A 16,479-nucleotide genomic window follows, 5' to 3' on the forward strand; every position below is an offset into this window, starting at 1 on the left:
AACGGAGCTGAGAAACAAACTCTACAAAGTTTTCAACAACCAGCGCAGCTTGGATCTGAATAAAACCTGCTGGGTGATTTATGTGGACGTGTTGATGAGTTAAAGACTGCAGCATAACCTTACATAACAAGGAAGAACCTTCAACATTACAGCAAATGTTTAAAGCTTTGTTGTTTAAAATGTAAATTAAGAATTGACAGAGACTTTCTAAATATGTCTGACTGCAACAAGTGAGCAGATTCCTTTGAATTAAAAAAATGGAGAAAAAAATATTAGTTTGCCTCAGAAAAATGGAAACAGCTGCTCCACTTCCTGGATTGTTCAGGAGCCAATAGCTATGAGAGTATCTCTACTCATTCATACCAGGGGCCTTTCTATCCAGGAGTCCTTCAGCCTGTGTGTGGAGTTCAGTGCTTTACATTGTTGTTAACACTCAGCAACACACAACAGCTCTGGTTCTTTTTCCACCACTGTGATGTGAAATGTTCTCTTCCTATGCTGATACCTGGAATCAGCATACTTACATGTGAAGTTGCTGTTTTCTACCTCACCAAAGGTCTAAAAATCAGCTACTATCTTCTTTTGCTCTGCTGTGAGAGGTTTACCTGTCATGTCTGCATGTTTGCAGTTAACAATAGTAACCGCACTGTTGCCAACTCAGTGACTTTCTTGCTATATGGAGACATTTCAGACAAAAAATACTGGAATTGAAAGGTCAGCCTTTTTAAAGGTCCGTAATCGGCAATCGACGAGAAACCTGCAGTTGGTGCACCCCTACACACAATGCAAGTGCTTTATTTATGAAATAAAGGACCAAATATACTATTTGTATTGTTTTTTTAAATACGTATATTGAATTTTCTAGAATTAAAGTGAATATGAAATGTATTAAAAGTTGGATAAAGTAAAAACGTAATTCAAGCAACAGGAATTGAATTTTCTCCAGTTGAGGTGATATGAGGTGTTTGTATTGATTGTATTGATTGAATTGTGTTTAATTTCTCCAAACATGAGTAAATTCATTGTAACAATTGTCTTTTTAGTGTCTAGAACTTTCTACAAGTCTTGTTTCTCATTCAGATGATGCTCTGCAAACCTAGAAGGCTTTGACTCTGTATACACTTTGGCTTTCTTTCACATAGAAAGCGCTCCTGACCCAGTGATTGTAGAGGAATATAATTATATTAATAGTTAAAAATTATGTTGTTTGGTTGGTTCGCACTAAGATATGTTTTAACCTAAAATAAATGCATTGTGTCAAATGGACTGGGTCAATCTGGCCTAGAAGTCAGGAAGGAATTCAGATTTGGAGAAGATATGGAATAGCAATCATTAGAGGAATGTTATTAGTTAAGCTGGTGGGCAAGAAAGTTCTGGCGCCAGACATTTCTCCTGCTCGCCAGCAAAGAAACTGGGCCGGAGCTCAAGACTTGTTTGGCACCTTTGAAACGGAGCAGATGAGATGTCAAGGGGTCTGAATATTTCCAAGGACCTTCCAATACACATCCAGTGTAAGACGGAGCCAAATGAACTACATAAATGGAGGAAAGCAACGCCATTGGTCGAGGCTTTCCAATACACACCAGTAGAGCTCGGACTCTATAAAAAACTGATACCAGAAGTAGCAGGCAAGAGATTTTGGGACTACTGTAACGATGTGTATGTAATGTTTAGTTCTGCAGATGTGCATTAAAATCTCTTCTCGTTTTGACTATGAGCAGATGGAGTTCCGAGTCTTATTTAACCTTTATTAATATACTCTATGAGTTTAGGCACCTTTAAATTCCTCCATATGATATGGTGTAAATGTCTGTACACTTGATACCACCATGCAGGGTCTCTGTCCCCAATCTGCTCTGTCCCAGAGCAAATTCAAAAATTGCCCTGCAAGTTTTAAGTTGCCAAACAAATTAGTTTTTTTAAATTTATTTATTACAGATTACCTTTGACTTCAAAACACCTTCTAAAAGCGCTTTAGATGATTCTGATGTGAGTAAAGTAAAGCAAGACACTCCTTATAAAATCTGGGACAGAGAGCCAATCAAAGCTCCAGTTTCAGATTACCCTGACAGTAGCACTGTTCAAAAGGCTTGTGTTGGATCCAACTTGTATTCATAACTTTTCTGCAGCTTGAGTGTCAACACTGCTCTCTGACTGATCATGGACAGCAACGAGGTCAGCCCGAGAAAAGCCTGCAACAATGGTGAGTCAGTATAGCTAAATATTGATTCTATTCAGATGTAGAAAATATCCAGTTACAAAAATACATATGGGCTAAACTTGCTGCTTCTCAACTTCAGCCATCTTTTATGTTGTTCTGGGATTGCCTCATGATTTTCTATGAAGATCAGTGTATTGGGCACAAAATAATGGCTCTTTTATCCCATATGGGGCCCACCTAGGTATGCTGGCTGGGAATGGGCACAAAATAATGGCTACAAGTCCAGTGAACTAATTTTAAAACCAGGCATTAATCAATGCTTTACTACAATCTACCTGCAATGCATATGGCTAGTGTCAGCGTAAAGTCCTGACTGAATGAAAATCATTATAACCTATTTACGTCACGTTAACGAAGAACAGCTGAAACGTTACCGGGTTTATCAACTGCGGTAGCAATTTCGCTCCAATGCTGGCCTTAATTAAGGCCAGACTATTAAGCTATAAAACACAAAGTTGTAATATTACCATAATAAAGTTGAAGTAATACATGAAAAATTGAAATTTTATGAGAATGAAGTCGTAAGAGGACAAAGTCTTGATTTTATGAGACTAAAGTTGCATTAGTAGAATAAAGCAGACTAGTAATCCTATGATTAAAAACAGTCTCACCACATATTAACACATTCAGATGTGTTAACATGAGGAACGTTAAACGTCTTGTGACATTGTATCGCCTACTTTGCTTTTGATTTTACAAATTAGGAAATGCTTAATCTTTTAACTCATCTGCATCACATTGTGATCAGTAGCAGGAGTTTGAAATAATTGTGCAACTACTGTACCTATTTGGAAGAAAGAGTCCCGAAATTGCTGAACTGTTCACGTGAGGCCTTGGTAACTTTTTCAAAATCTTTTCTTAATTTTCCTTCTCATAACTTCACTTTCTTCTGGTAATATTGTCTTTAGTCTCCTAATATTTTGACAATATGCTCACAATATTATGACTTTATTCTCTTCATTTCTATTATATTTGTGTGATATTTAAATATCCATTGTGCATATAGACAGCGGCAGCTGTGAAGGACCTAAACTGATAAACTGACATACCGGGACAAAAATGCACTCTAAACAGAAAGCTCGGATCTTAGGAGGTTAAAACTTCTATGTGAATTGGTTGCACAACCTTTTTTGAATGAAAGAAATATATTATAACATCACATCTTTCTCTGGACAGAAAACGACTGCACTTATAGCCACAAATTGTGCTGCATTCACACGAAATCAGGGTGTGAAATGCTCTAAACCATGTGAATTTTTTAGTTTTAAAGATTTTTGAAGCGGAACTGCAGTAGCTGAGTGTGAAGTACAGTATATTGAGTGAATGTCACATTCTGTTGACTCTACATGCTCAACAAGTTGTGAAAGCACACAAGGCCTTTGATCTGAAATGGATGATTTGTGTTATGTGAAAGTACAATGTATCAGCAGTACATGGTTTGTGGTTGCACATTTATTATGAAAATATGTTAAGACAGGGCTTTGCTTTCTGCCTGGGCCATTGCAACACCTTGATGGTTTTTACTTTTATGGCTACTGATGTAGGTTTACTGCTGTTGTTTAAGATCCGTGTACTGCTGCATGATTCTGTTTCTGGTAAGTTGTGTCAGACAAAAACCTCCCCTTTAATTCTAGAAGAGGTTCATGGATGCTCAGCCTTTAAGCCTGCAGATTGGGCCCAAATCATAATACCTCCTCGACTAAGCAAGACAGTCGGCATGAGGTTTATTTGGTCATACACTGTGTTTCCTTTTGTATAGTCATGGTCCAATGGATTTGGATGAGATATCTCTACTTGGGTATCATTTGCCCAATCAACATTATTCTACAAATCTTGATGCTCATTTAGATGCAGCTTTGCAAACCATATTCCTTTTGGAAAGAAGAAGCTTTTCCCTCTTACTCTTCCAAACATGCAATGCTTATTTAGTCCGCCTCCCTGAGCCCCTTCTCCCTTCACTCTAAGGCCCTGTCCCAATACTCGCATCTCCTGGATCCCTGTATAGACCTTACCAAGGAGGCTTAAGACCCCTTTGTAATTGGAGCACACCCTCTGGTCCCTCTTTTTGGACAGGGGCACCACCACCCCAGTCTGCTAATCCAGGGGAACTTCCCTCGATGTTCATGCAATATTACAACCATCACAACCCTCCATAATCCAGAGCCTTAAGGGACTCAAGGTAAAATTAATCCACCCTACTGGCCTTGCCACTGAGGAGCTCTTTAACCGCCTCGGCAACCTCATCCCCAGAGATTGGAGAGCCCGAACCAGAGTCCTCAGGCTACACTTCTTCAGTGAAAGACATGTTGGTGGAATTGAGGAACATGGTCCACTCAGACTCAATGTCCCCCACCATCTCTGGAACGTTTTCAAAGTTCTCCTGAGTTCTCCTGGAGACGTTCCCAGCAGACCCTCGTAATATGTTTAACCCTGCCAAGCCTGACCTGCATCCTTCCCCACCACCAGAACCAACTCACCACCCGAGTGTCCAAGACAGGTGGCCACAGATCCTATGAGACGATAACAAAGTCGATCATTGAACTGAGGCCCCGATGAGCTGGGGCCACAGTGAGTGTGGCTCCAGTGATGTCATTCTTCCCATCTGAAAGAATGACATTCAAGCTCAATCATGTGGTTCTCAGCAGCTTCTTCCTTTTTTTAGCTTTAACAACGACTTTGATTACTGTCTTTTTAATGTCCATTAATTCCTCAGAAACAGAGTCAAACGTTTTAAGTGCACCTTCAAGAAAAAATCATCTTTAAGAAATAAAATCTGCTATTTCCCAATATTTTTATGCAAATAATGAACATGTTTTATTGTAATTGCTACAATTATTGGTATGATGGCACTTTTATTGACCAGATACACAGTGTTTATTAGCTCATTTAACTAAGTCAAATTTCATTCTTGCTCGTTTTGTTGCTATGCTTGTAATTTTGTTTTATTTGTTTTATCAACACAGATGTCTCTGGTAAATGAGATCTTGAATGAAGGTCACATGGAAATAAAATAATAAAGATGACATTCTGAGTGCAGGTTGATGATTTTAATTCATGTTCAAACTTTCTTCTTTACAGGAACAAACATTACAAACAACAAAGACCTGAGGATCGTGATGGTGGGGAAGACTGGGATTGGGAAGAGCGCTACTGGAAACACCATTCTGGGTCGACCGTGCTTTGAATCCAAATGCAGCCCCACTTCCATGACTGTTGACTGCTCAAAAGGCTCCAGTAATATTGATGGACAGCAGGTTGCTGTTATTGATACTCCAGGTCTGTTTGACACCAGGTTTGGGGAAGATAAAACCAGAAAAGATCTTGGTCAGTGCATCTGGTACGCTTCTCCTGGACCCCACATCTTCCTGGTGGTCGTTGCAATCGGCAGATTCACAGAAGAAGAAAAACAATCAGTGCAATTGATTCAAGAAATCTTTGGAGAGGCAGCAAACAGATACAGCATGGTTCTGTTTACCCGTGGAGATGACCTTGATGATACCACCATTGAAGATTATTTGTCTAAAAGCCCAGAACTCCAGTATCTGGTGTCCAGATGTAATAACCAGTATCAAGTCTTCAACAATCGGCTGAAAGATAAGAAACCTCAGGTCACTGAGCTGCTGAAGAAGATCAGAACCATTGTTGACAGGAATGGAGGAAGTCACTACACCAATGAGATGTTCCAAGACGCTGAGAGGAAAATCGAAGAGGATAAGCAACGAATCCTGAAGGAGAAAGAAGAGAAAATACGTAAAGAGAAAGAAGAACTGGAGAGAAAAATACAAGAGAAATATGAGAAAAAGATACAGGAAATGAAGGAAGAATTCAAGGGTCAGATGGAGGAGATTGAAACCATGAAAAATCAACTAAAGGAAGAGCAGGAGAGAGAAATTCAAAAGGAAAAATCTAGGGTGCAGGCAGAGTATGAATCCAGAGCCAGAGGTGAAGCTGAACAATTTGATCCTCTCTATCATCTGGTAAAACTTGGGGCACAACTTGTCAAGGCTTGTGAAATAATGTGAGGTTAGATGTTGTCTCCTAGCAGCTGTTACAGAGGATAAAGCTGAACTAATAAGCATTTTTACTTTACTGTCTTGATAATCGAGTTAAAATTCCAGGTAGTGATGTAATTCAGCTGTGACCTCTGTATCTCACACTGTTTTAAAAATATTTCTCCTGATGTTTAGATGCTTAATGTAAGATGCTAGAATTGTTTGCATGTGAATTTTAGTCTTTTCTTTTGTCAATAAATACAGTTTCATTAAAGGAAAACATTCCAAATGTATTCATTATTTATTTAATATTAGCTGTTGAATCATATTTTCAGTTTAACCAGGTCTCACAGATCAACCTTCCCTTTTTATAGTGATCTAACCTTTAGACAGTGTTTCTCCACCTTTGTTGGGCCAGTGACCCCCTGTCCATTATCCAGGTCTCTTACCGCCCCGAACCAAAGAAATTGCAGGCTACTTTGCACTGAATATAATTTTATTATTAATATTACTATCACTATTGTTGATGTTTGGATTGTTATGCTTGTTTTTGTATTTATCATGAAAAATAATTTCCCAGAGAACAAAAAAGCCATGAGAATATAAATTATTTTTAGAGGTGTCTACGAAAAATGCAATGAACATTAAACTTAAAATCGCAGGCCTAACAGCAGCCAATCAGAGTGGAAAAAAATATTCTTGTTCTGTGCAATTTTCTGAACAAAATGACCAGATGAAAGATGTACAACAATACCAGTTTAAATGTTGATCTATTTGCAAAATGGCAATGCTCTGCAACATTAAAACATGGATAAAACTGCAATCATATCAATCATAACTCTTCTGCTCTTCAGTGTTTCTGACAGTTTCTGGTGGTGCAGCACTGTGCTGCCTTCAGGAGAATGGGACATCAGTATCATCCAAAAAATTTCACCCACATGGCATAGCTGAGCAAACCAGAGCTTTCAGTGGAAAAACAAAAGTTCCAGATCCTTTTAATGCCATACAAATATGAGACGGAAACAAGGATTATGTCTTTATATGGACCTGACTATTGATTTATATAATAGTTTTACTGGACAGAAATTACAAAGAACAAAGCAGGTTTTTATCAAGTCCTAATGAGTCAAATTGAAAGTGACTTGGAGTCATCAGCATCGTGACATTAACAACGACATGAAAAATAACATTGAAGACATAAATATATCAAACCTAATTAAAAACATAAATAAGTGATAAGTTCTTTACTGTTATTGTCTATAAAACGTATTTCTACTTTGTACTAGATGTGGTCCCAACAAACCCATGACACTTCAACAATATTATCTTACCTTTTATTTGAAAACAGTGTGATGATTGAAATTCAAAACTGCTGTGGTGCTACTGTTTCATACCGGATCACTTACAACACCGATGTTAACTGTATAAAATGAGCACTCTCTATCGTGGTATCACCCATGGAAGGATTTTTTTGGTATCATTTAAATGGGTTCATGTTTCAGAGGGATACACAGTGAGGGTATCATGATTTAGTCATTACATGTTTATAAGAGCGATATTCTGTTGTCCTTCCATGGAAGCGTGCAGCATCCAGACAGACAATAAAACATTTTTTAATATAAGTTGCTGCTTTGACATGATCACAGCACTGTAAAAACATAGGTACAAAAATCCTCAATAAAACATAAAATATTTGAAAATCAGACACCAGACAAGTGGATCACAGCAACGTCATCAGCCGGTGTGACGCTGAACTGATGCAGTGAAGCTACCAGTAGCAGGAGCTGCGCCAAGAAGCTACAAACAGCTACCAGGATACAGTTGCAGCCAAGCATGTTTTAATGTTACACAATATAATTTTAGCAAGTTGCTCAAAGTCTAAACTGGTATTGTTGTGCATTTAAGAAGTAAAGTTTACCTTCGAGCAAACGCCCCCAAAGGAATCCCAGCAGCCCCCTTTTGTATAAATTTCCGCCAGCGCCCCCGCCGTCCTCTGAACGCCCCCGTTGAGAAACGCTACTTTAAGACAATGTTGTGAACAAGGTCATTATTCTTCCATTAAATTTTACCAGACAGTTTATTTATATCACAGAAATCCACCACAAATTGCGCCTCAAAATTACTTTTTAAAATATTCAAGTCCTACTATTTTGCACCAGTAATATCAGAGTTTAGTTCAAATAGGTTAATTCTAATACAGTGCAAATATTATATAGTAAGATTCAAATCCTATCTACACAAAAAGTGGGTAAAGATTCCTCTACAATGACGTCCCAGACTGATAGCATCAATTAGAAAATTATCATTTTAAGGTATTGCTGCTATGTTGTTGAATCATCATCATTAATTATAATTGGTTTATTGAGTTGTTCAATTAAATGTCTTAAAAATGTGTTGGACTCTTGTCGGCACAGGACTATTTATAAATATTTAGCTGACTTGGAGTAATTAAATCTAAAACTCCTAGTATTTTCAAGTTTCTTTTTGAAGTATGTTTCCTACTACAAACATTTGACAAATACTCCAGATGTGGAATCATTCATGCAGGTCAGAGGTGATATTAAAGCTCCAGCACCAGCCTCTCTGCATGGTTATGTGTTTGCCACGTGTCATCAGGCACTCTGAAGTTTTACACAACGTCCAGACGGGACTCTGGATTCTTTCCACGCTTCCCTCAGACTGTTGCAGGGTGTGTTCAAAGGCTGGGAGGAAAAAGGTCCAAAACAAACCATAAACTTCCAAAGTTTTACACTATTTTGTCAGTTAACTTGTGATTCATCCTGGCATTTTAAAAAAGGTCAGCTTTCTGCACTTTGCTGTCAGCAACCTGCAACAAAAACACAATTTATTCCCATCTTTGCTTGAAATCTGTTTAAAGAAAACAGAGTGACAAACAGGGTAATTTTTTTTAAACAAACAACCTGGTAATTCTGGTTACACATTTAAGTTTATTATCTTGAACAATTAGATTTTTAATCAAATATATTTAAGTACACGTAACTCAGATATATTTTATTAACGTAACATGGGCTAAATAAAGATAATACCTGTTCAATCACATACACTTAAAAGGAAGGCCTCCATATGTGGGTTGTGCTTTCCCTTTACGTCACTTCACAGAATTACTAATTACATCAAATATTTGAAATACAAAATATTTTTCAAAAAAGACAAAAAACTAAAGTAAACCATTTGTGCTTGGATGCATGCAGTAATGAGTCAGAGTACTTTCAGACATAGAAAAAAAGCATGCATACTATTTCTAAATGAACCCAGCTCAAGTGGAGTGAGTTGGAGACTTTTCAACCACAAATTCCAAGTAACTTACGAAAAGTGAGTGTTGATAGCAATTTGATGATTTATGTCAGCTTACTATTATCAATTAAATACAATTTTGCATTTGCAGTGTAAGGTTGTAATTGTTTTCCAGAATATTTTTGCAAGATTAACCAAAACCAGCTTCTTTTTTTTTTTTTTTTTTAGCCTACTGACCTTTTGCACGTGACGTCATGCTTTTCAGAACTCCGCCCACTCCGCCATGACGGACGTCAAACAACCACTGCGCTTATGTAAAGCTAGTCTTAAAAAAAAGTAAAGCTAGTCTAAAATAGACAACTGTAGCTTTTATTTTGTTTATTTTACTGCTTCTAGGCTGCTGCGCGGTCGGCTACACAATCAGACAAGGATGCAAACCAAACTTGTCATTTTATTGTATAACTTTTAATGAGGAAAGATGGCGGCGATGGATAGCAGCCGTTAATCATAATTACACGGTGGAAACGCGGATTTATAGCGAGCACTTTTTCAAGGTAAGAAGATTAACGTTCATTTACTTTACAAGTAAGTGTGATTAGAAAGACATAAATTTAGAGAAAGTACGTCTCTAACCGTTAGTAACTATGGAGACAGTGCTGCATCGTCATGTAGCCTAGCATGTATGGAAGAAAGAAAACTTGTTAGCATCTCGTCTGTGGTACGTTTTTAATGCCGCTCCGGTGTAAGAGGAAACGCTGTTTATGACATGGTGACATAAATCATGTGGTGTGAATTCAGGCACAGTCAACAACTTAATCAGGAGGAGGAAGGAGGCATTGGTCAGTTTCTAAGCTAGCTGTTTCAAACTTTCGTAAATGCCGCCGCCTATCAGCCCCAACCAGGTGTGTTACGATCACAGACAAATTAGCTTGATTCGAACAAGTAAAAGCCACGAATAAACTGGCAAAAACAACTTGGGAAAACAATTTCTGTCGCTCTGTTCAATACTCCCATCCCTCCCTTCCCACATCCGTCATGGCGCCTCGATAATTGCAAATGTTCAATAGGACTAACAGTTGATGCCAGGGATGTCCAAACTGTGGCCCGGCCCATTTGCGGCCCTCTGGATGATTTTGTTTGGGCCCTCGGATCACAATTCAAGAATGGAACAAAATGCTATTTTTACAGAATTTACAGATTTTCCCAGACATACGAAATCTTTTTACGTTTATTTATTTAGATGCAATGTTCTTGTTTTTTTTTATTACACTTTGTTGAAATCAGCAAGCGCTGCCCAGCCTTTGTTGCCGAAAGAAAAAACGAGGATAATAAACCCCTAAAAAATGTTGGAAAATGTTTACCTGTCATTTAATACAGCAACTGTGCAAGGCTCTGTTTATATTTTGGATCAACAATGATTTACAGATTCCTTTTCTACAAAAAATAAGACTACTTTGCTTTAATAGTAGATTTTATTTATAATGCCCTTTATATCTTTATTAAAATATTGTCTATTTAGTATAATATTGAAGACATAAAAACAGCAAATGTCTTCAGAAATAAAAGCCTTTCAGTTTTAATTTTAAAAAATGTGGCCCTCAAGTTTTCTCAACTCAACAATTTTGGCACTAATAGCAAAACGTTTGGACACCACTGGTTTATGCAGTGGAAGAATATGGCTATTTCTTCTCCATCCCTTCTGAAGGGTTATGTAATGACTGGCCTGTACCGTCCCGCCTTGTCGGCACCTGCCTCACGGGCCTGGCTCTGCTCGGGACGCTGGCTCCACGTGAGGAGGCTGCAGCCTCGGCACGCCATCCCTCCAGGCTCCTGAGGTTGGACTGTCGTTCCCCACAAACAACTCTTCCAGTACTTTTCCTTTTGTAAGGAGGGATAAATGGGAGGGTTTGAGGGAGACGGATAAATGTGTGAACGTCCACGTCGGAGCCACATTCAACAGGTTCCAGGATGGAGTTCAGAGGATTTTCTGTTCTGCTGGGCGTCTTGCTGCTCATCCACTGCTCACTGCAGCAGACTGCAACCAGGAAGAAGCCGGTGAATAAAGGTAGATTTATAACCTCACCTGTATGATGAACACTAAAAAACACCAAGCCTTACCAAGTATTATAGTCTAGTTTCTAGTGCAAATATAAAACTAACTTGAAGTAACTTATCAGCAAGATATGGAGGCTTGTTTTAAGTGAATAATTCCTTAATATTGATGAAAAAATGCAGATAAATTTATTTCTAACAAGACAACTTCCCCATGTTATGAATGAAATAATCTGCCAATGAAATTAGTATTTTTTCATCATTATCAAGGAATTATTTACTTTTTGTAAGGTTGTATATTTTTGCAGTGTACTGCTGTATCATTTTTGTTGTGCAGAAATTTTACACAGATTGCGTTTTGTTTTATATCAGATACATTGCGGGATTCTGCTGTGGTGGAGCTGCAGAAACAGATTGAGGAAATCGTTCAGGATCTCAACCTGCTGAAGGAAAAACAAGCTCTGCAAACAGGTGAGCTCAATCTAGAGCAGATGATCAGAAATATTTCTTTATGGAAAGTGTTTCAAATCAAGAAGCCTCTGATTTTTTTTTTTTTTATCTCAAACGATATTTGAGATTTACTAAAGTTTTACATCTACAAACAATTTAATCTTGCATTGTGTTGTTTCCCATCATCATTCAAATTGAACATACGCACCATAGTTAGCATTTAAGTATATCGTAGTATTGAAGTAAAAATAACTGTGCAAATCCTTTTTACTGATTTCCCAAATACGAGTTAAATATTTAAACAAAAATATTCCATATCGGTTCTTTCAAGGGGAAAATGTAAAACTCTGCCATTTAAATGAAAATAAATCCTACATAAATTTAACGTCCCTTTGGGGTCAATAAAGTATGTTTGAATTTGAATGAAATGGATCACATCAGGATAACCTGATCCAATGCCTTTAGAGGTCTACAAAATCTTTGACTGACTTCACACCGCAGAGATTTGAACGTTCTCTCAATAAATTACTGCTTAAAAGTTAATAAAAAACAGCTAAAAGTAAGTAGAAAATCTGAAATAATACTTAAAACAACTTTTCTTTACCCTTTAAAATTTGTCTTAAGGCTTTAACATGATGTGGGGATACAGATTCATGCCTTTGTCTGAGGTTGATTGTCATTCAGAGCATGCAGAGTGTAATCAGCCTGGAGCCAACAGTCTAAATATATCCTAAATATAAGAAACAGTCTGAAACCGTCAACACCTGGTTCACAGATGTTGTCTGTTGCTCTGAACACAAAGGATGTTCTGTTGTTTTCTAAGTTTGAGCAACATTAGGGACACAAAATGTCCCTAATGTGAGACAGAATAAAAAAAAAGATTCTGTCTATCATTGGGATAAACATTTTTACGTTTTTATTTATAAGACCATGACTGAGTTGTTACCCTTCTACATCTGTGATCTAATCACACTGAGAAGTTATGATTCTTACTTTTTGCATTCAGATTATTTCTTGCTCTTTGTCCCTTTTACCCAGAATTCGGGGAAAAAGCCCTTATTTATTTTGCGCCTTCTAAAATGTCATTAAGCACTTTTAAGTCCTGACTGTGGGGCTTAAGGCTATACAGAGGAAATGTTCATGTTCATATATGTGCACATTTTCTTTGTAAGTACTGAGGATATAATTTATCTTGTGTTGTATTACTGACATCTGTTGGTGGAGTTGTGTATTGCACTGAGACGTGATAATACACTGCGCACATGACCAATGAATGATTGTTTCAGTTGTTGATTTGTTTTTAATGTTTTTATAATGTAAAGTAATTTGAACAACCTTGTTGCTGAAATGTGCTATGCAAATACACCTGATTGATTGATTGACTGATTGATAAAGAGATATACACTACAGAATGATATCTATGGAAGCCAAGAGTCGACATTTTCCACATTAACTTTTTCCCGATGGTTTTCTCGAGATAAAGAGTCAATGTCTATATAAATTGTTGTGGCTTGAATTAAAGGATGAAATCAGGTTTAAAACACTCCAATCGTCTCCTTATCTTGAGAAAACAAAGTCTGATTTCTCAAGATTAACTGAGAAATTAAGTCGTTATTGCTAGAACACTGGAAATTAACTGTTATTTCTAGAAAAACATTGGGGAAAAGTGTAAGTGGAAAGCAGGAGAATAACTCAAGAAAACCATCAGGAAATTAAATTATCTAGAGAAAACTGGAAATTGAAATTGAAAGTCATTATCTTGAGAAAACCATCAGGTAAGTAAGCTGTTAACTCAAGGAAACCATTAGGAAGATAACTCATAATCTTGAGAAAACCTTTGGGAAAAAGTATACGCAGAAAACAGTAAATTAAGTAATTATCTCAAGATAGCATTTTGAAATTAACCCGTTATCTTGAGAAAACCATTTTACAAAAGTGTATGAGGAAAGCGGTAAGTTAAGTCGTCATCTCTAGAAAAAGAGAAATTAACTCTACCTCCAGAAAATCATTGGGAAAAAATGCCTGCAGAAAACATCCGCTCTTAGTTTCCATAGCTACCGACAAGAACCAGAAAATAAGTTGGTTTAGATTTAAAGTTGATGATATGGACACAATGTTTGAGCAGAATTAAGGTGCACACGATATATTAATGTATTTTATATTGTATGTGAGCTTTATTTTAGTTGGAAATGTTAAACGTCTAATACGTGTTTATATAGTGTATTCAATATCAATATAGTTTTTTACGGTGTTGGCAAAAGAAGACAATAAAAGCAAAGCTTGTTATCTAAATATCTGATCTTATCTTCTGTCACAGTTTGTTTAAAAGGTGAAAAGATCCATGGGAAATGTTTCTTGGCCGACCCTCTGAAGAAGCGCTACCACACTGCCAGTGAAGACTGCAACTCTCTGGGCGGCGTCCTGGCTACTCCCGCCTCCAGCGAGGAGAACCACCGGCTCCGGGACTACATCCGTCAGAGCGTCGGCCCGGACAGGGAGGTCTGGCTCGGCGTCAACGACATGACCACCGAGGGCCAGTGGATGGACCAAACTGGCTCCAGCATCACGTACAAAAACTGGGACACGTCCAACTTCAGGTCTCCACAGCCGGATGGCGGCAAGACGCAGAACTGCGCCGCCATGACGTTGACCGATGGGAAGTGGCGCGATGAGAACTGCCGCGAAGAAAAGCCCTCAGTCTGCGAGTTCAACATAGTTTGAACCAGAGGTGGAAAGTAAGAAAGTAAAAGTACTCAGTTACTGTACTTACGTAGATTTTCAGATACTTGAGTACTTATCTTACTGTTACGCCCTACATTTTAAGAGAAATATCTGTACTTTCTGCTCTTTATATTTTCACATATGATGAAAAAATAATGACGAAAGAAATCCACCGTTCGCACAAAAAGTGTTATAGCGTCGGTATTTCACTAATCAGTTGGACGCAACCAAAGTGAAGAAGAAGAACACGAGAAAAACAACATGGATGGAGGCTTTAATACAGGAGTGTCCAAATTGTGGCCCTTGCTGTGATTTTGTGCGGCCCTTGGCAGCTCAAAGTTGCAGTGAAATATTCACTGCTTTTCAAAAATACATAGGAAGCCTTCTAAATATGCAAGGTACAAAACAAATACTCATTTAATTATGTTTCACAGCAAACATTACCACAAACAATCAGCAACTTTTACTCAACAGCAGACTTTAAAAGGTTTGGACACCATTGCTTTAACCTGAGTGACATCATGAACAATAGAAAAATACATTTGGAGACACAAAACATTCTCTGTCAGTAGCCTCATTTTAAAAAATCCTTCCATGTTGTTGACTCAAAGAACGATTAGTGACAAATTCTCTGCTTTGTCCAATTAAATCACCCTAATTGAGATTTTGCTTTAAGGAAAACTAGACCGTATCAGTATTTTTATCTTTATACCAACACAGAGCATCTTGTGAGCTCTTAAAAGTAACGTATTTTGTATGACTAAAAGTTCTACTTTTTTACTTTTACTTGAGTAAAACAGTCCAGCCTTTACTTTTACTAGTTTTCTTTCATACAAGTATCTGTACTTCTACTTGAGTAGAGACTCAGTACTTTTACCACCTCTGGTTTGATCCCGTTTATCTCAAGATGGACTCTGCACTTTGTTTCAGCTGCTTTGTGTTTGCACTCTCCCTGCTGCCTGCTACTCTAAAGACGACTTCAAACCAGTGATTTTCAGCTGCATCCTGACCAAAATGAGATGTGGAGGTCACAGTGGGTTTTATTTTTGACAAAAGTGATGTGCTGGTATGTCATTTGCTGCATTCCTTGTGGTTGCAGTAAAACCAGGAGGAATACAGTCCATTTTATTAAAAACAAAGCAATTAAATGGATTTAAGATGGTTTATTTAATACTCACTGAATAAAGTATGAATAAAGGTGCTGGCACCTTTGCTGGAAATAAAATATTGGTTAAGCATCACATTTTTTCCTCATTTACACACCAAATCAAGTTTGTCTCAGTCTGAGAACCGCTGGTCTAAACTTTATGGCATTTAAATTAAAAGATGCAAAAATTGAGTAGAACCTTTTATGTACTAATTCTGTATTCTTCTGTAATATCTTGTGTGATTTATCCTTTCAATAAACTTTGACTATCAGTTTTTCCACTTGTTGATGTAAGATCACTAAGGTGGAAATAAACTGGCAGATGAAAACCTGACGTGTTAAGCAGGTTCAGACATAAAAATCTGGCTTCTGCAGTTGTTTTTTTCCCGGTAGCTTTCCCCGGCGTCTTTTCTTACTTGCAGTTTTCCATGACTCCAAACTTCTGTGGCTGAATTCACTCCAGAATGAAAAGGTCTCATTACCAAATGTCACTGCTTTTAGTCAGTGAAAGAAACCCTTAGCATATTATGCTAAATTGCTCCTTTTTATTTTGTTTACTTGATGAAACAATACATGTCATGAGTTTAGAAACTGGAGGTTCTTTCAATTCAATTAAAGTAGCAACAGGAATTAGTTTTCAT

The 16,479-nt window shown here is 37.6% G+C and overlaps 2 protein-coding genes across 2 annotated transcripts; both read left to right on the forward strand.

Annotated features, from left to right (window-relative positions):
* Window positions 1-2,093: 2,093 nt before the first annotated feature.
* Window positions 2,094-6,495, forward strand: LOC102216637 (GTPase IMAP family member 4-like). Its single transcript, XM_023345036.1, has 2 exons — window positions 2,094-2,203; window positions 5,300-6,495. Exons 1-2 carry the CDS (start codon window positions 2,161-2,163, stop codon window positions 6,241-6,243), a joined length of 987 nt encoding a protein of 328 aa, XP_023200804.1. The 5' UTR covers window positions 2,094-2,160; the 3' UTR covers window positions 6,244-6,495.
* Window positions 6,496-11,335: 4,840 nt separating this feature from the next.
* On the forward strand, window positions 11,336-16,199 carry LOC102216382 (tetranectin-like). Its single transcript, XM_014474462.2, has 3 exons — window positions 11,336-11,533; window positions 11,893-11,991; window positions 14,288-16,199. The coding sequence occupies exons 1-3, from the start codon at window positions 11,437-11,439 to the stop codon at window positions 14,689-14,691; spliced, it is 600 nt and encodes a 199-aa protein (XP_014329948.1). The 5' UTR covers window positions 11,336-11,436; the 3' UTR covers window positions 14,692-16,199.
* Window positions 16,200-16,479: the final 280 nt, after the last annotated feature.

This window comes from Xiphophorus maculatus, chromosome 13, assembly GCF_002775205.1.
Source record: "Xiphophorus maculatus strain JP 163 A chromosome 13, X_maculatus-5.0-male, whole genome shotgun sequence".
NCBI classification, from domain to species: Eukaryota; Metazoa; Chordata; class Actinopteri; order Cyprinodontiformes; family Poeciliidae; genus Xiphophorus; species Xiphophorus maculatus.